The sequence below is a fragment of the Cetorhinus maximus genome, chromosome 13 (genome assembly GCF_964194155.1).
Source record: "Cetorhinus maximus chromosome 13, sCetMax3.hap1.1, whole genome shotgun sequence".
Lineage (NCBI taxonomy): Eukaryota > Metazoa > Chordata > Chondrichthyes > Lamniformes > Cetorhinidae > Cetorhinus > Cetorhinus maximus.
This window is the reverse complement of record NC_135891.1, coordinates 21,637,771-21,657,289: the sequence shown is the minus strand read 5'-3', so window position 1 is coordinate 21,657,289 and position 19,519 is coordinate 21,637,771. Positions and strand designations below refer to the sequence as shown.

Below are 19,519 nucleotides of genomic sequence, written 5' to 3'. Positions count from 1 at the left end.
AGGACTCGAAACGTCAACTCTTTTCTTCTCCGCCGATGCTCCGCACGATCACTCTGCAGCTTTCTGACTGCATGAAAACACAAAACTCACTTAAAACCGGCACATGTGTGTGTTTAACTGGAACCTCCCATTCCCGGAACATGCCGGATAATAGAGACTTACCTGTAAGCGTGCTGTCCTGTTTCCACATTGCCTTGTTCAGCAGTTAAACCTTGGTTTGAGAAGCTCCTCTTTATAGCTTAAAACTAAATGCAGAGAAAATGAATGAACTGCAAAATACGAAGGGAATCAGATGTCTGAATTTTTAACGGTTTTACCAGAGGGAGAGAAAAAGGCAGACCATTGACTTTCTTTCTTTGTGTGGTTCCCTCTCATTGCAGGCTCACCTGGAAACTGACGTCTGCCCTTGAAATTTGAGGCATGATATTGGAACACACGCAGCCATGAAAGGGTTAGGAGGCAATCGAAGCCGTCACCTTTCTGACAACTGCGACCCTACAAATGACCAAATGTACCCAAGCTCGACGCCGGAAAGGAATCCCTACCTGCTCAGTCCAGCCGCCTCGTATCAAATGGAGCATCACCGTTTCCCAGCTTCCAGCGCCATACAGGGAGACTGCCTCCTCCCCTTAAACAATCAGATCGCCAGCAGCACCTTCCCCAGGATCCACTACAACTCGCACTTTGACCTGCAAGATGAGTGTGGTTTCACCCCAAACACTTCCACAAGCAAAATCAATCGCATTCCGGCTAACCTGCTGGACCAGTTTGAGAAGCAGCTGCCTATTCACAGGGATGGGTTCCACACTCTGCAGTTCCAGAGGGGTGACAACAAACACCGGAGCGAAAGCCCGGGTCGGATACGCCACCTCATGCACTCCGTGCAAAAGCTCTTTGCGAAATCTCAGTCCCTTGAGGCTACCGGCAAGGGAAGTATGAATGGGAGCAAGTATGGCTCGGAGGACTCCAAGCAGAGCAAGAGAAGCAAGAGCAAGGACCGAAAATTGGAATCAAAACGCAGAACAAGAACAAACATTTCGGGCTGGTGGAGTTCAGACGATAACCTGGATAGTGACAACTGCAACTACCGGAATCCAATGAGTTTAATGACACTTGGGAGGCGCACTGATCACGGACCTGCCAAATACTTCATGAATGCATATAACACAATCAGTGAACACACCCTTAAAGCTTCAAAGAGCAATAATGACTTGAAATGTTCACCATGTGTGAATATACCAATAAATGCTGACTCAAAGTACATAAAGAGGGGTTCCTGGTCCACACTAACCCTAAGCCAGACTCGAGAAGTTTGCCAAAAATCATCTGCAACTATGGACAAAGCACTATTGAAATCCAAGTCATATCATCATGATCTTGCTTCTCAGTACTTGAAGGTAGGTGACGTGTTTTGAAGGTTGTCATGTTTCAAATATTCCATAAGCAAACCCCATAATATCTTTTATTCATTATTACAAAAATCAAATTGCAGCTTTACAACTTTTAACTGTACTTTACACCATATTATACATTTCAATTACATTTCCTTCAGCACCCAGGAGGTGCCATGAATGTTAATTTAAAGACCGTTGAACAACATCCAACTTTTAAAGTGCCCTTTTCATCTGATGAATGTATGGCATCATCAGCAAAAACTGTACAACGAACAATTCACAGCAGGGTGGTTTTGGAGGGTTGATATTGCAATTTAGCAGAATTTGTTTAGCATTCCATAATTTCTCAAACATAACTGCAAATCAGACTCACTTAATCCAGGCAGTCGACCATTAAGTGGCAATTTAAATGTTCATTAGGAACTTGGGAAAATAAGATTAACATAACCTAGTTCTGCATGGCAGTCTTCCTCCCCACGGCCTCCTCCACCCCCCCACCCCCCCGCCCACCACCAAAAGTTTTTCAACAAGTTTCTCCCCTCCTTTCAACTGAAAGCATTGCCTCCTTGTTGAGGTAATGTCGGTTCAAAGTGCAGGGGCTCTCCATTACAAAGGTCAAGTGGTCCTCCATCAAAAGTAAACTTTGTGCAGTATTTAATGCAGAGACAGTGGCTCCAGCGACTGAAAGGTCAGGGCGAGCCCACCTCCACCAGCCCAGGTTTCACAGGCATCAGGCAGTTAATCCACCTGACGTCGTAGCTTCCACCTCCAAAAGGAGGACATTCTGCCTCAGTCAGAGGGCCACCAGCTCTCCAGTCCCACCAGCAACACTGGAAGCGGTGGTCACTGCTGGGACTGCAGCCAGTACCCAGGTAGGAGTGTCAGTGGAGGCCAGAGAACCAGCTAAGTGGTGAGGTCACACTGGGACCTGTCAAAAAGCCCCTAGCGAGGGGGCTCAGAGGGCAGCGATTGGGAGATAGGTGTTCAAGCAGGGTGAGTGTCCCAACAGGAGGGACTCCCCTCCCCTCCGAACCCAATGCCAGGCCACCAGGCTTTACCTGAAAACCTCACCATGTGGCATGGGCACCCCCCTTTCACCACCTCCTCCCCCCCCCTCCCCCCCCCCCCCCCCCCCCCCCCCCAAACCGGTTGTCACTGGTAAAATACTAGCAGCAGCGGAGAAAGGCCCCCATTGCTTACCCACTTAAGGGCTTCAATTGGCCCATGGGCGGGTGGGTCACCTGATACCTACCCCGCCACTGGTAAAATACCAGAAGAAGAGGGTAGGTGGGTAGGTGATGGGCATGGTGCCCCCTGGCATCCTGCCCAATTTTATGCCCCCCTCCCGCCCCCGCTACCTGTCTGCTGGCCTGCTCCCGAGGGATGTGTAAAATTCCAGCCTTCAACTCTGAGGGTTTCATTTAAACACTGGTGGAATCTGGTGACAGTGGATAAACCCCCCATTTTACAAAGCGCCCACTTTTCCCGTGCACCAGTTTCAGACGATCTGCAGCCGCCAGTTTCATGCTCGTGCCCAAAGTGAAAATTACTGCCTGAGCGTCTGCTAGCATCCATGTTCCATTGGATTGCCAGCTCTGGTTGGACACCATCCAGGAGGTTTTATCGCGTGACATTTGATCACGTGTCACATGCATACGGTTGCAAATGATGTTGAATTTATCTGATAAAGATTGGATTCCCTATATTTGAATGTCTTTGGTGCTGGTTTTGTGCCAGCAGCTGTCCCATGGATGTTCTGAGAACCAGGAGGCTGCCTGTGAGCAGCCTAAGAGAGTACGCAGGTGTGAAATCCACGTAGAAGTGTATATATTATAACTTAAAGTGATTGATTTCACATGAATATAATGTGAGCAAGTCAGACGCATAATCTCAGCATTAATTCCAAAGGGAGTCTTTTAAATAAAAATGGTAATTGTACATAAATTGCAATACTCTGGCCAGAGTGCTCTGTGCTGTAAAGCATAAACCTGAAATCCCGATGGCATTCTGTGCAGCCATTACATCTCTGCACCTTAAACAGTAATGGTCACTGAACCTCAGAGGTTTTTATGTTTGCTGCAGATTTCTGGCTATTAATTACTTGATTGCGTGAATATTTATGATATTTCTCAGTTACTTCAGAATATATTTATCATTTCAGTAAATGCAGAGCTTAAGATAAGGGCCAGGATTTTCCAGCCCCGTCGAGGGCAGAACCCGCCGTGGGCGAGGCGGCGCCCCAGCCAGAAGTCCATTGACTTGCGGCGGGACCAGAAGATCCCAGCGGTGGGCGGGTGCGGAAAATCCAGCCCAAGGTCTAAATTATTTGTCTCTTTTTCCATTTAGCTTTTTATTCCGCTGATACCTTTTGGAAAGTAAGAGTTTATATGGGCAAGAGGAGCAAAACGGTCCAAGGATGCAGGTTCACAAACTTAGATTTAAGTTTCATAGAATTATAGAATCATGGATGGTTATAGAAACTTGCAGTGGGAGGGGGAGTGGTCATGGTCCACATAGGTACCAACGACATAGGTAGAACTAGGAAAGAAGTTCTGCTTAGAGAGTATGAGCAGCTAGAGGCTATATTTAAAAGCAGAACCTCAAAGGTAACAATCTCTGGATTACCAGCTGAGCCATGAGCAAATTGGCACAGGGTAAATCAGATTAGAGAATTAAATGCATGGCTCAAAGATTGGCGTGGGAGAAATTGGTTTCGATTCATGGAGCACTGGCACCAGTACTGAGCCGATGGAACAGCCTTCACCTGAACCATGCTGGGATGAGTGTTCTGAGTCGTATAACTAGAGCGGTAGAGACGGCTTTAAACTAAATAGTCAGGGCAAGGAATCAAGTTTGGGAAGATGTGATAAATTAGGTTGAGAAGACAAGGCAAAAGAGCAAGGAACGAATAAGGGAAATGATGATCAGAACGTAGCAGGAAGGGATAGAGTGTATAAACCTAAGAGCGCACCAGCAGATAAGGCTAGAGGTTACAAAAATAGTAAAAAGACAGAACTAAAGGCTCTGTATCGGAATGCACAAAACAGATGAATGTAACAAAACAGATGAATTGACAGTGCAAGTAGAAATAAATATTTTCCATTTAGATTTTTGTTCTGCTGATACGTTTTGGAAAGTAAGAGTTTATATGGGCAAGAGTCATTACACATACGTGACTGAAGGATGACAAAGACTGGGACCTGGATATTCAAGGGTACATGACATTTAGAAAGGACAGGAAGCTAGGAAAAGGTGAAGGGGTAGCTCTGTTAGTTAAGGGTGACATTGGTACAATAGAGAGAGATGACCTTAGTTCTGAAGATCCAGATGTAGAATCAGTTTAGGTAGAGACAAGAAACAGTAAAGGTAACAAGTCACTGTTTTATAGGCCCCCGAATAGTAACCACACTGTAGGACAGATATACAGGAAGGAATAATGGGGGTTTGTGAGAAAGGTATGGTGATAATCATGGGCGATTTTAATCTACATATAGATTGGACAGATCAGATTGGCAGAGGTAGCCTGGATGATGAGCTCATGGTGTTTTTGGGGCAGTTTCTTAGAGTAGCACGTTTTAGCACCAACCAGAGAGCAGGCTATACTGGATCTGGTAATGTGCAATGAGCCATGAATTAACTATGACCTCATAGTGAAGTCGTCCCTAGGTATCAGTGATCATAATATGATTAAATTTCACATTCAGTTTGAAAGAGAGCGAGAGAGAGGGGAGTAGATTTAAGACTAGTGTTTTAAACTTAAGAGCTATTATGAGGGCATGAAGACAGAGCTGGCTAAAGTGAACTGGGAAATTATGATAAGGGATAGGTCAGTAGAGATTTAGTGGCAGGCATTTAAGGAGATATTTTAGAATACGCAGAAAAGATACATTTCAATGAGAAAGGTAGAATGTAAGGGAAAGACTAACCATCCGTAGCTAACTAAAGTTAAAGATGTTTTGTTGAAGGGTCATGAGGACTCGAAACGTCAACTCTTTTCTTCTCCGCCGATGCTGCCAGACCTGCTGAGTTTTTCCAGGTAATTCTGTTTTTGTTTTGGATTTCCAGCATCCGCAGTTTTTTGTTTTTATAAAGTTAAAGATCACCTCTCAATCTTCAAGATAGTTTCAAATTGAAGGAAAACGTGTATAATTCCACAAAGATGAATGGCAGGTCTGAAGATTGGAAAGAATATAAAGAACAGTAAAGAATGACTAAAAGATTAATAAGAAGGGAAAAATTAGGGAATGAGAGAAAGCTAGCTAGAAATATAAAAAACAGCTAGTAAGAGTTTCTGCAGGTACTTAAAAAGGAAAACAATAGGTAAAGTGAGTGTTGGTCCTCTGGAGTCAGAGAATGGGTAACTAATAATGGAAAATAAGGAAATGGTAGAAGAATTGAACTGATACGTTGCATCTGTCTTCACTGTAGACGATACAAAAACATCCCAGAAATTTGTGAGTCGGAGATGAAAAGGAGGGAGGATTACAATCACCAGGGAAAGAATGCTAAGAAAATTGTTAGAACTAAAAGCTGACAAGTCCCCAGGTTCTGATGGAATTCATCTCAGAGTCTTAAAAAAGTGGCTTCTGAGAAAATAGTTGCATTGGTTTTAATTTTCCAAAATTCCCTAGATTCTCCAAAGGTCTCATTAGATTGGAAAATAGCGAATGTGACTCCTCTATTCAATAAAGGAAGGAGACAGAAAGCAGGAAACAGACCAGTTGGCTTCACATCTGTTTGAGGAAATTGCTGGAATCTATTATTAAGCAAGTTACAACGGGGCACTTAGAAAATCGCAATGCAGTCAGGCAGAGTCAACATGGTTTTGTGAAAGGGAAATCATGTTCGACTAATTTATTAGAGTTCTTTGAGGAAGTAACAAACAACATGAAGAAAGGGGAATGTGTAGATGTGGTGCCCTTAGATTTACAGAAGACATTTGACAAGTTGCTACATCAAAGGTTACGATGCAAAATAAAAATTCATGGTGTAGGGGATAACATATTAGCATGAATAGAGGATTGGTTAGCTAACAGGAAGTAGAAAGTAGTGATAAATGGATCTTTTACGGGTGGGCAAGATGTGACAAGTGGAGTGCCACAGGGATCAGTGATGGGTCTCAATTATTTACAACTTATACTAATGACTTGGATGAACGAACCAAATTTATGGTTGTTAAATTTTCTGATGACACAAAGATAGGTAGGAAAGTAAATTGTGAAGAGGACATGAAGAGTTTACAAAGGGAGATAGATAGGTTAAGTGAGTGGACAAAAAATTGGCAGATGGAGTATAATGTGGGAAAATGTGAAATTGTCCACTTTGACAGGAAGAATATAAAAGCTGCATATTAGTTAAATTGAGAGAGGTTGCAGAACTCTGAGGTACGGAGGGATCTGGGTGTCTGGTACATTAATCAGGAAGAGTTAGTATGCAGGTACAGCAAATTATTAGGAAGGCAAATGGAATGTTGTCGTTTATTGCAAGGGGAATGGAATATAAAAGTAGGGATGTTTCCCTGCAGTTGTACAGGCATAGGTGAGACCGCATCTAGACTACTGTGTACAGTTTTGGTCTCCTTATTTAAGAAAGGACTTAAATGCATTAGAAGCAGTTCAGAGAAGGTTCACTCAACTAGTAACTGGGATAGGGGGATTGTCTTACAAATCAAAGTTGGACAGGCAGGGCCTGTATCCATTGGAGTTTAGAAGATTGAGAGGTGATCTTATGGAAACATATAAGATCCTTGGCAGAGTGGATGCCGAAAGGATGGTTTCCCCTTGTGGAAGAGACTAGAACTAGGACATAGAGTTTTAAAATAAGGGGTCTCCCATTTAAAGTGGAGATGAGAATTTTTTTCTCTGAGGGTTATCAATTTTTGGAACTCTCTTCACCAGAGAGCAGTGGAGGCAGGGTCAATGAATACTTTTAAGGCAGAGGTAGATAACTTTTGACTCCCTTATTAGTCAAAAATCTATCAGTGATAGGCGAAATATGGAGTTGAGGCCACAATCAGATCAGTCATGATCTTACTGAATGGCAGAGCAGGGCCCAGAGGCTGAATGGCCTACTCCTGCTCCTAATTTGTACATTTGTATGTTCATTATCACACAGAAGGAGGCCATTTGGCCCATTTTGTCTCTGCTGGCCCACTGAAGGAGCATTCACCTAGTACCACTCACCGCCCTTTCCCCATAGCCCTGAAATATTTTCCTTTTCAGTTAATGATCCTATTCCCTTTTGAAAGCCTCAATTGACCGTCCCTTCACCATACTCTCAGGCAGTGCATTCCAGATCCTAACATTATAAAGCTTTGCTCCATGTTGTCATTGCTTCTTTGGAAAATTACCTTAAATCAGTGCTTTCTGGTTCCCAATGGGGACAGTTTCTCCCCATCTGCTCTGCCCATACCCCTCACAAATTTGAATACCCCCATCAAATCTCCTCTCAAACTTAAACAGAATTACATGGAAAAACTCAGCAGGTCTGGCAGCATCGGCGGAGAAGAAAAGAGTTGATGTTTCGAGTCCTCATCACCCTTCAACAGAACTGACCTGCTGAGTTTTTCCAGGTAATTCTGTTTTTGTTTTGGATTTCCAGCATCTGCAGTAGTTTTTTGTTTTTATCTCCTCTCAAACTTGCTTCTCTAAGGAGAATATTCCCAACTTCTCCAATTTTTGAAGTTCCTCATCCCTGGAAGGATTCTCATCAATTTTTCTACACCCTCTCTACTGCCTTCACATCCTTCCTAAAGTGTGATGACCAGAACTGGATTTGTTATGGCTCAGCTGGGGACAGTTAACATTTGAAAAGAGATCTGAATACCTCCTTTTAACCAATAGTATTATGCCACAAGGTTTTGCTTTTATTTTTAAGAAGACAAACTTTATTGTTTATTTAAAAATTAAATATAACAAGCACTATTAACTTAGCAATACGGTTTCTAACTATATGTGTTATGCACTCAGCTTTACTTCCTACTCCACCCTAGAATTATCTTTTAAGACATATCAATCTTAAAGTTATTTACATCTATAGAATCTGCATTGTGCCATGGTTCTCTGGGAAATTTTCCTCAGCTCCAGCTATTCTCATTCTTTACCCTTTCTTGACTGTGGAGGCCCCAGTCCCGTGTTCTGGTTACTTTTCCAATACTTTCAAGCTGATTTGTTTCTTTTGCAATAAGGCGCTGTGAGGCCCACTATAGATGTTCCCATTAGCTTTAAACTATGCAATCTTCCAGTTTTTATTCCTCATAAAATTCAAACTGAGATTAAGCCTCACCCAACTTCCACATGGTCAATGATGAAGTTAGTGTTTTTTCTCTGCTTATAGTGCAGGTCTAACTGTCATTTATTTTTGCTAATTTCTCACAGTGAGCTATAAATCACAAGAGGTCCAAACTGCAACTAAAAACCTCTCCCAGTAAACACCCAGATTACTTGAAACCAGAGAGCCTGCCTCAGCTCCATCTGTCTCCATGACAACGTAGCCTGTTCTGGGCTATCCAGAAACTGACCTTTAAGATAACTATCCTTCATTTACATTTTCGCCAGCTAAGTCCACCTGCTAATTTATAGCTCAATCTTTTCTATTCCAACTCTATTAACAAACATGGGTAACCATATGAACTGCATTTCTTTAGGTGTCCCAGCAGTCACTAAAGCCTAGCATTTTAATTACCATGAACTGGATATTTGCTACGCTTCCCCACCAAAAAAAATGAAAATGTGTCAGCAATGCAATGTGCTTTCCTTTGTATCATGTAGAACTTACAATATGTTATATATCCTAACAACTATCCTAAAAATGTAAGACACACAATAATCATGCCCCCATTGCCACAAGTCCATCAGCATTCTGCTGAATCCCATGTCCTGATTAAGATGAAAATTATTACATAGAAGCATAGGAAATAGAAGCAGGAATAGGTCATTCAGCCCTTTGAGCCTGCTCTGCCATTCAGTATGGTCATGGCTGATCCTCTATCTCAACGCCATGCTCCCACTCTCTCCCCAAACCCCTTGATGCCTTTCGAGACTAGTAATCTATTTCCTTCTGAAATATATTCAGTGACTTGGTCTCCACAGCCTTCTGTGGTAGAGAATTCCAAAGGTTCACCGCCCTCTGAGTGAAGAAGTTTTGCCTCATCTCAGTCCTAAATGGTCTACCCCATATCCTGAGATTGTGACCCCTTGTTCTAAACCCCCAAGTCAGAGGAAACATTATCCCTGCATCCAGTCTGTCCAGCCTTGTCAGAATTTTATATGTTTTAATGATATCCCCTCTCATTCTTCTAAACTCAGTGAATATAGGCCTAGTCGGCCCAATCTCTCCTCATACGACAATCCTGCCATCCCAGGAATCAGTCTAGTGAAGCTTTGCTGCACTCTCTCTATGGCAAGTATATCCTTTCTTAGATAAGGAGACCAAAACTGTGCACAATACTCCAGGTGTGGTCTCACCAAGGCCCTGTACAACTGCAGTAAGACATCCTTGCTCCTATACTCAAGTCCTCTTGCAATGAAGGCCAACATACCATTTGCCTTCTTAACTGCCTGCTGCACCTGTACACTTGCTTTCAGTGATTGGTGTACAACGACACCCAGGTCCCTTTGTACATTAACATTTCCCAATCTATCACCGTTAATAATACTCTGCCATTCTGCTTTTCCTACCAAAGTGGATAACTTCACACTTATCCACATTATACTGCATCTTCCATTACTTGCCCACTCACTCAACTTGTCTACCTCACTTTGAAGCCTCTTAACATCCTCCTCACGACTCACATTCCCACCTAGTGTTGTGTCATCAGCAAACTTGGAAATAATACATTTGGTTTCCTCATCTAAGTCATTGATATATATTGTGAATAGCTGGAGCCCAAGCACTGACCCCCTACGGTACCTCACTAGTCACCCCCTGCCATTCCGAAAAAGACACATTTATTCCTACTCCCTGTTTCCTGTCTGCTAACCAATTCTCAACCCATGGCAATATATTAGCCCCAATCCCATGTGCTCTAATTTTGCACACCAACCTCTTATGTAGGACTTTACCAAAAGCTTTCTGAAAAGCCAAATGCACCACATCCACTGGTTCTCCCTTATCTATTCTGCCAGTTATGTCCTCAAAATCCCCAGTAGGTTTGTCAAAAATGATTTCTGGAGTTTTTTGAGGTTGTAACTAGCAGAATAAATAAGGGAGAACCAGTGGACATGGTGTGTTTGGATTTTCAGAAAACTTTTGATGATGTCCCACATAAGATGTTAGTGTGCAAAATTAAAGTACATGGGATTGGGGTCTTATACTCTTAGGGAAGAATTCTCCCATCGGCGAGCGGGGGCAGGGCCTGCTCACCGACGCGTAAAATGACGCGCGGTGACGTTGGGCGTGCGTCCCGACATCACCGCACATCAGTTAGATTTTCAGTTCGGCAGGCACGCAGCCGCCGAACATTCAAAGGCTTATTAAGGCCATTTAAAACCTATTAATTCAATTTAATGAGCTGCCTGTCCAACCTTAAGATTGTCGGGCAAGTGAAGAGCCCAGGCGGCCTTCGCGTTTTTCATGAAACCTCATCCACGGGTGGGATGAGGTTTCATGAAGTGTTTTAAAATCTAATGAAAATGTATATATTTATTCTTTGACATGTCCCAGCTCATGTGATAGTGTCACATGAGGGGACATGTTTTAAAAGTGTTAAAAACCTTTCTTTAAAACTTTAGCATTGAAACAAATCTCCCTGAGGCACCTCCGTGCCTCGGGGAGATCTCTGCGTGCGCGAAAGAGCGCGGGGAACCTTTCAGGGAATCGGGACCCCCCACCCCGCCCACAACAGGGAGTGCTTAGCGCTTCCGGGCGAGCATCATGTAAAATGGTGGCACGTCCCCGATCGGGGCACCGATCGGGTTCGCGCCCGTCCCTGCACAACTCCCCTAATGGGGGGGAATTTCTGGCCTTAAAGTTTTCTTCTAACAATAATTCTAGTCCGAAGGTATGTCTGCAAAAGAAAATTCCACTTTGTTGTGCATAGATGAACTTTCAAGATCATTTTTAAAACGAACAATTTAGATGTCAGCTTCTGAATATTATCCTCTTCCTTGTTGGTAGTTTTCTCATCTTTAAACTCTACAAAGAATGTCTCCATTGAGTCCATAGTTAAATTGCCTCTTTCTTCTTTATCTGTAAGCGTATCTTCATTTTTAAGTTCATTTTCCAGACTCAAACATTTTAAAATCTCTTTTTGAGATAACAAATGGTTTCTTTTTGTGGCTAACAGCTCATTCCTTCATTAATCAAAATCCTTTATGGCTATTCCATGAATGTTATTGAGATGTTCAATCGGAAAGATTTGAAACAAAAACAGAAATACCTGGAAAAACTCAGCAGGTCTAGCAGCATCGGCGGAGAAGAACAAAGTTGACTTTTCGAGTCCTCATGACCCTGCAACAGAACAGTTCTGTTGAAGGGTCATGAGGACTTGAAACGTCAACTTTGTTCTTCTCCGCCGATGCTGCCAGACCTGCTGAGTTTTTCCAGGTATTTCCGTTTTTGTTTTGGATTTCCAGCATCCGCAATTTTTTGTTTTAATCGGAAAGATTTGATGTTCTTTGGTTTACATTGTTAATGGGTAATTTGGAAACAATGCCAACATCAGATCCCTTTATTAGAGCGCAATTTGGTCCGATCTTTTTTGTTTGATAATGTGGCCTGGCTGAGAGCCAAGGCAGGTTTTATAACACCTGCGTTCCAGAGGAAATATTGTTTGATTGATAGCTCAAACTCTCTGATCTCTGCTATCAATTTTACAATGTTTGTTTACCCAAGTTAATTGGTTTCAAGAGTTTGTAGTTTACAGTTTTTGAAACTTCAAAGGGCCTGGATGGTTAATACTTTTATTAGCTTGCAGTCCAGACTTTTTTGCCATCATAGGAGGAAATTATCAATACATTACTTATTTTCAAAGCTTTTTCTTACACATGCCACTATACGTTATGAGGTTCAATGCTTCTAGAAAATGTACAGTGCATCATGGGCATGGAAGTGCAACAACTTAGCGTAGTGGGCATGAGGGGCCGTGAGAGGTAGATAGAGGGACATAGGGGGCATGAAGGGCCTGAGGGGGTGGGTGGAAGGGTGGAGCTTGGCATAGTGGGTATGAGGGTTCTGAGGGGAGGGTGGAAGGGTGGAGCTTGGCATGGGGGGGCATGAGGAGCCATAGGAGGTGGATGAGGAGTCATAATTTGGCATGGAGCATGAGGAGGACCTTTTGAACTTATATATTAAAAGGTCCCCCTAATGCACACTAGGGTTCATGACACCTCTGAGGGGACGTGAACCACGACTCTTTAAAAAAAACTGGCCCGACTCCATGAGAATTGTGTAGGAGTTCCTTATCTCTGCAATGGAGCCAGCCAGGTTGGGAATGCAAGATGCAGGCTTTTGACAGGAACCAGCACATACACTTTAAAGACGCTACCGAAAATAGCACAGCCCGGGAATGGGGTCAGGAATCTCGGAATCAGGGCCCGCCTGCCATTTTTAGAGAGGTCCCGAGTCAACCCGACTCAGTAAAGAACCAGGCCAGTCTTCAGCAATAGTTTATTTTTATGTTCCTTTGAATTCAGCTGCCAGGACACGGTGAGCAGCAGTCCTAACTCACTGTGATTTCCTCAAAATATGGGGCAGAATCTCGCCCTTGGCATGTGGGCTCGGCGGGGGCGGGCGGGGGCAGTCGGGAAGCTGACCGCCGCCCGCGATCGGGCCCAGAAGGCAATTTCACGCTGGCAGGCCAATTAAGGCCCGCCCAGCGTGAAATGCCAGTGGCAGCGCTGAGCGTTGCCTTTGCGGGCAGGGCAAGGAGGGCAGGCCAAGCGAGCGTGACCTTCGCGCATGCGCGCGAGTGCACACTACATAATCTCCCTGAGGCAGAGAGCTACCTCAGGGAGGTGAACTGATGTCAAAAAAATCATTAAAGATTTTATAAGTGTTACGAAACATGTCCCCTCATGTGAGCCTGTCGCAGGAGCAGGGACATGTAATTAATGAAAAAAATAAAGATTTTATTTGATTTTTATTTGCTTTTGGAAACCTCATCCTTGCCGTGGATGAGGTTTCCAAAAAAGTGCAAAGGCCGCTTGGCCTTTTCACCTGCCCGCCAACCGTAAGGGCAGGACTTAGCAGGTGGCTGTTTTTTCCAGCCCCGCCTCCTTTTGGGCCCAATTAGGACCGTGAAAACCCAGGCCCAGGGATGAGAAACACTGATGTAATTTGCCTGTACTCAGGATTTCCAGAATGAAAATAAGCTTGCAGCTGGATGCTGCCCAGATGTTAACCCAGAAGCAGCCCGATATTATGTTGCATAAAGATGAACCTGCATCCTGTTATGAAATTACATAAAAATGATCAGATTTGTGTTTCATCTGAATCTGCATTTTTAAAAGAAAGTGGCGGTATAATTCCAATTTTTCCCTAAAATAAAGAAAACATGACAATACTATAGTCAACACTTTTTGCAACCTGTTCTCCCGAACAATCCTGTAGTTTCTGGCAAATTTGCAATAATAAAAAAAGCAAGAGGCCCAACGTGGGATTTTTACAAACATTCCCATTTGTATTACTGCGTTTGTAATTGAATAATTAACAAGCTGTTCGGACTGAAACATTCATTCCGAAATTAAGTTAAATGCTCAAATGATAAATGAATCTAGTGGGTTTTGGATTTTAAGATTTTTTGAAATAAAAGAATGATCTTTCCATGATTGCACACCCGAGACCTTCTTTCCATCTATGAAAAGGTACTTAAAATGCTGAAGAAGCAATAGTCTGTGAAGTATTATTCAGGGAAAAAACATTGATTAAATTTCATTACATACTAAACTTTTAAAAAGTACATACAAGAAACCGGAATTGTTCTTTCAAATTAATAACGAGGTTTAGGCAATTTGTGAGCAGAGGCTTTTACTGAGCAATAAAGGTTGATATAGAAATTTACTTCAACTCAAACTGTCCCAAAATAATTTCTCCTTTTTTCAATTTTTCTGAAACATTTATTTCCATTCCCCACCTCCTTTGTTATCTTAAACAAAAGCAACCTCTGTCTTGAAATAAAACTGAATTTTTTCAAAATTAAAGATTATCAAAGGTGGCACATTCATCAAATTAACACCTACATCTCAATACTGTGCCAAGTATTTCAGCAGTGCTGACAATAATACAGAGCATGGAGTGTAGAAAGAAAGAAGGACAGACTTGCATTTATATAGTGCTTTTCATGACCACTGGACAGTTTAAAGTGCTTTACAACCAATGAAGTACTTTTGAAGTGTAGTCACTGTTGTGATGTTGGAAACGCGGCAGCCAATATGAGCACAGCAAGCTCCCACAAACAGAAATGTGATAATGAGCAGAAATGCTTTTTGTTGTGATGTTGATTGAGGGATAAATATTGGCCAGGACACCAGGCATAGCTCCCCAGCTCTTCTTTGGTTTAACATCTCATCCAAGAGATGACACCTCAGTACTGCACTGGAGTATCAGTTCTAATTTATGTGCTCAAGCCCTGAAGTGGGATTTGAACCCAGAACTTTGTAATTCAGAGACAGGTGTGCTTCCAGCTGGGCCATCTTTGAAGCCAGAATTAACGTACAATGGCTACAAATAGTGACACTACTATTTCCTGCCAGAATGGAAAATATTTGTGTCTTTTCTTTGTCAATCATGCCTGGAGTCCACACTGGCATAACTGACTGGGATTAAGTTAATGCACATAATTTGTATGTAACTATTCTCTGTTCATTGTAATTTGATGGAGAAGTCACCCTGCTTTTAGCAAGAGAAGTTGTTGCAGTTTCAGCCATTAGATCTGTTTCCTGTGTTTGGTAGAGCTCTTTATAAAAGCCTCATAGACTGTTTGCTGCGGGATGCTGTCTAAGCAGACTCTGTTTTCTGTTTGCCTGTTTGCTAAATAGACTTTGTTTTATTCCTGCCATAATTCTGCCCCACTTGCAACTCATTAGCTGACACAGTGCCTGTCACAGTGGTGTCAGTACTCTCATGCTCAAGACACATCCCCCCCACACAATGCTGCTCATGCACACACTATTATTAGTGCAGAAATTTGTGGCGATGAATTGATGCCTTATTAGTTACAGATCACTACAAATTGCTGGATGATTGGTGCTGCTCCAACATTAGCCTTGCCAAAAAGGAGCTTCCCAACAATCACCCCATGAGGTTCAAGAAATTGTTACACTTCCACTGATTGAAGAAGTGAAATTCGCTGGGCTGGTATTTAACAACATAAAGGCCCTTTTGATGATGAGTTTTATGTTCCTGTAATGCCACTCAATCTCTCCAGTCCAGAAAGGAAAGTACTGAAATTGGTGGAGGCCGTCAGCACCTCTTTACTTCAGCAATCCTACTTGCAGCTGAAGTAACTGAGGCCAGAAAACATCCAGGAGCCCACAACCAACCCCAATGCCCAGGAACCGTCTAACCACCGCCCCTCCCCTTCCCACCAAGAAAATCCAGTGACTACCCCCAACATCCAGGAGGCAAATCTCCTCAAGGGGGCCTTGACCCCAAATCAATGGCTGCCCAACTCCTTCCTGGGAAAGAAAGTAAAAAGCCTCACAGCATAGCTGCTGAATGCAGCAATACCAATAGTTGCTGCCCTGTTGTTTCCCTTTGAAAGCTTGCTAGGCTCTGACCCCCCTCCCCCTCTCCCTCCCCTGCTCCAGTGACCCCATGCATTTACCATAAATGTGGAGGGGCTGGAAAAATCGGGTTCAGTTGCCTCTTTAACAACCTCAATTGCCTCTCAAATGCTCGTTTCAGAACCATGAGTGGCAACCCCACGAGGTTTGCCATGAACCGCTTGTAAAACTGTGGCCCGATGTGATGATGTTGGGGGCCTAACCTGACACCATTGCACACAATTTTAAAATCCTGGCCTCTGTTTCCTAATCCTTAAATTACAATGGTTAAAGGGAATATGCTGTTGGTCCCATCATTCACCAAGGTCCCAGATTCTCCATTGCCCTCACCACACTGTTATCAACTCACAGATTCCAGCACATTGCATTGCAAAAATGTTTCAAGCTGAAGGTGAGGCAAATTAATCTAAGTAATGTGCATGCCTTGAAGTGCCCCACTCCAGCAAATTCTGGGTCAGAACTGAAGCAGAGAGATTCCTGTGTGTTACTATGCTGAATCCTGATTTTCTGGTATGCTCAAATTACAAATCCTCTGTTTGACAACAGACCTTATCATCCTTAAACCCCTTCATATCTGAATGAATTAGATCCTAAGCTTTTCTCTTACTCATGGAGAGTATTTATTGCGGTGCAACGCCAGACTTGTCAAAGATTCATTCCAGTGTGTTCATGGCATAGTGTCAGAGCCGGAATTAAAAGTACTGCCTCAAGAATATGACAGCATAAAACAGCAAGCCAAAATGTCCTTCCTTAATTGCCATATACACTTTATGGACAATATTTTAAAGGCAATTAACAAGTAAAAGAAATGATCAGTGATGAATAACTATTCAGAAACATATCCATGTCAGCTTATAGGTTGTGATATATTGTGAACTAATCTGTCCAGCTGCCTATACAAATCATAAAGTCTTTTTGTACAAATTCACTCAAAGGAAACTGGCAGTCTTGGTTTATTAGTTGCCATTCTGTTGTTCAGCAATCCACAGAACCTCTTGTTGTCTATGGCATAGAATGATTGCCAAGTGATATAAGACTGATTAGAAAAAGAAATCTGGAAATTCTTGAATTAGGGGAAGAAGGGAGTGCACATTGAGAATCAAATAAGCTGCGAGGTTCTCAGATTTAGAATTTGCAGTTGTAATTCCCCATTTGTTGGATTTGTTTTAATTCCCAGAGCAAACATTAGAAAATGATAAGATTCATAAAAAATCTAATTGATAATCTCATTATTAATTTCATCTTCTTCAGCTGTGTTCATCCAGTGTAGCATGTAGTCCTCCTCATGCCTTTTTCCATGAGGGATTTCTGCCATATACTGACACGCTGGTGAGGTGTGTTGACAGCAGTGGCCGACAAGGAATCTCACCCATTCTTACCACCTGCCATGGGCATACAGCTGGGATTAACTTGCTTGGTTTCATCATGAATGCTCATTCCGTGGCAAACCATTCCCGGAGTGGGACTTAAACCTGGAGCTTCTGGCACTACACACTGTACCATAAGATCTCTGCAATTATCGATTTAACAGTCTGCAATTAAATAATGTATTCCACAACAACTTTGACAATACTCATAATCATAGAATCATACGATATAGATGAAGGTCATTCAACCTAATATGCCTGTGCTGACTCTTTGAAACAGCTATCCAATTCATCCCACTGGCCTCCTCTTCCCTATAACCATGCAAATGTTTCCTTTGCAAATAATTATCCAATTCCCATTAGAAAGCTAGTATTAACTGCATTCTCGATCATAACAATTCACAGTGTAGAAGAGTTTCTCCTCATCTCCCCTCTTTTCTTTTGCCAATTACCTTAAATGTGTGTCCTCTGGTTACTGACCATTCTGCTAGGGGAAACAGTTTCTCTCCATCTATTCTATCAAAATCGCTCATAATATTGAACATCTCTATAAAATCTCCTCTTAACCTTCTCAGCTCTAAGGAGAACAGTTTCTTTAGTCTCTCCACATAACTGAATCCCCTCATTTCTGGTAACATTCCAGTAAATCTCCTCTGTGCCATCTCCAAGGCCTTGATATAGTGTGATGCCCAGAATTGGACACAACACTCCAATTGAGGCCTAGCCAGTGATTTATCAAGGTTTAACATAACCTTCCTTTTTATACTCTATGCCCCTAAGCAAAGTATCCCATAATCAGGCACCAGAATAATAAAACTATAGCCCAATGATGGGCAGGAGGAGAAGCTACTCTTGTACTGGCTCTGCTATAATATCTGTCTTTCATCCCCTCCTCAAAACCATTCATGGTGCTGTGAATTATATTTCACACTTGAAATAGCACAAATGATGTGTGGGCATTGAGTTCTTCACATATGCATGTGTATGTAGGTCAACTGCAAGTTAATTTGCACACAGGAAGTATTGACAATTTGCAAAAGGACTGCATTTTGATACTTAAAAATATTAAATCCCATACTGCACTCTCTTTGAGGCTTCAGTTTGTTCTGTAATCCATTGAGAAACCAACAGAGAACCAAAATACTCCATTGCAATCTCAAATTTAAGCTATTCCATTCTAACAATGGTTATGACGAGAGAGAAGATGTCAAAATCTTGCAGAAAACAGTATTTTAATAATGCTTGATCATTTGACTGCTACAATGCGGCTATTCAAAGAACACATACGGCAGAAGTCATAATTCATTGAAAATTCTGTCACATTAGTTGACCATTTGCTTTGCCTCTCAGAAAGCACAAAAGGTCACTTGGGTGCATGAGTTGTATAGTGCACTTGAGTTGATGTATACTGATTTTTTTTCCCCTACTACACAGAGGGAAGCATAAACAGTGCACTGGTGCCTCTTGATCAATTGAGTGGAATAAATTCCCTGAATTAAAATGAGGGTACTTGTCTCCAGGTGTACTTTGTAAATAAAACATAAGTCCTATATTTTTTAACAATATGCTTTAGTGACAGATATTTAATTTGGACCTTTTTGCTGATATAATTACCTGATATTAAGCATTTTCATTTTTAACAACTGATTAATAAGACCCCTCTGAACATAAATAATTCCTGTGTCAAACCTATCTTGAACGACAAGATATGTTACAGAAACAGCATTAATGATAAATAATCTTAATAACATTCACGATCAAGAGGCTTGATTTATTTAATGCTCACTTTGCCCCATTCTTCTGCATCCTCTTGTGCTTTATTGTAAGAAGGCAGAACTTATATTTATATAGCAGGTGGAATTTTCCGTGCCCGCTGGCGTCGGGCATGCAGCGGCGTGAGTGGACAATATGGCGAGAAGGCTAAAAATCGGTTTCACGCCGTCGTAGAACCAATTTGTGATCATCCGTTCAACCCGTCAATGGCGGGCTGCATTTCCCGCCATCAGACGTTGGGAACCTCATTGTAATATATCTG

At 42.3% G+C, this 19,519-nt stretch overlaps 1 protein-coding gene across 1 annotated transcript in view; it reads left to right on the top strand.

Annotated features, from left to right (window-relative positions):
- Nucleotides 1-385: 385 nt before the first annotated feature.
- The window catches only part of dlgap4b (discs, large (Drosophila) homolog-associated protein 4b), a 251,462-nt gene continuing 232,328 nt past the window's right edge, over nucleotides 386-19,519 (top strand). Inside the window, exon 1 of the mRNA XM_078555086.1 lies at nucleotides 386-1,397. Coding sequence (XP_078411212.1) covers nucleotides 444-1,397 — 954 coding nt within the window. The 5' untranslated portion in view covers nucleotides 386-443. The remainder of the gene's footprint in view (nucleotides 1,398-19,519) is intronic.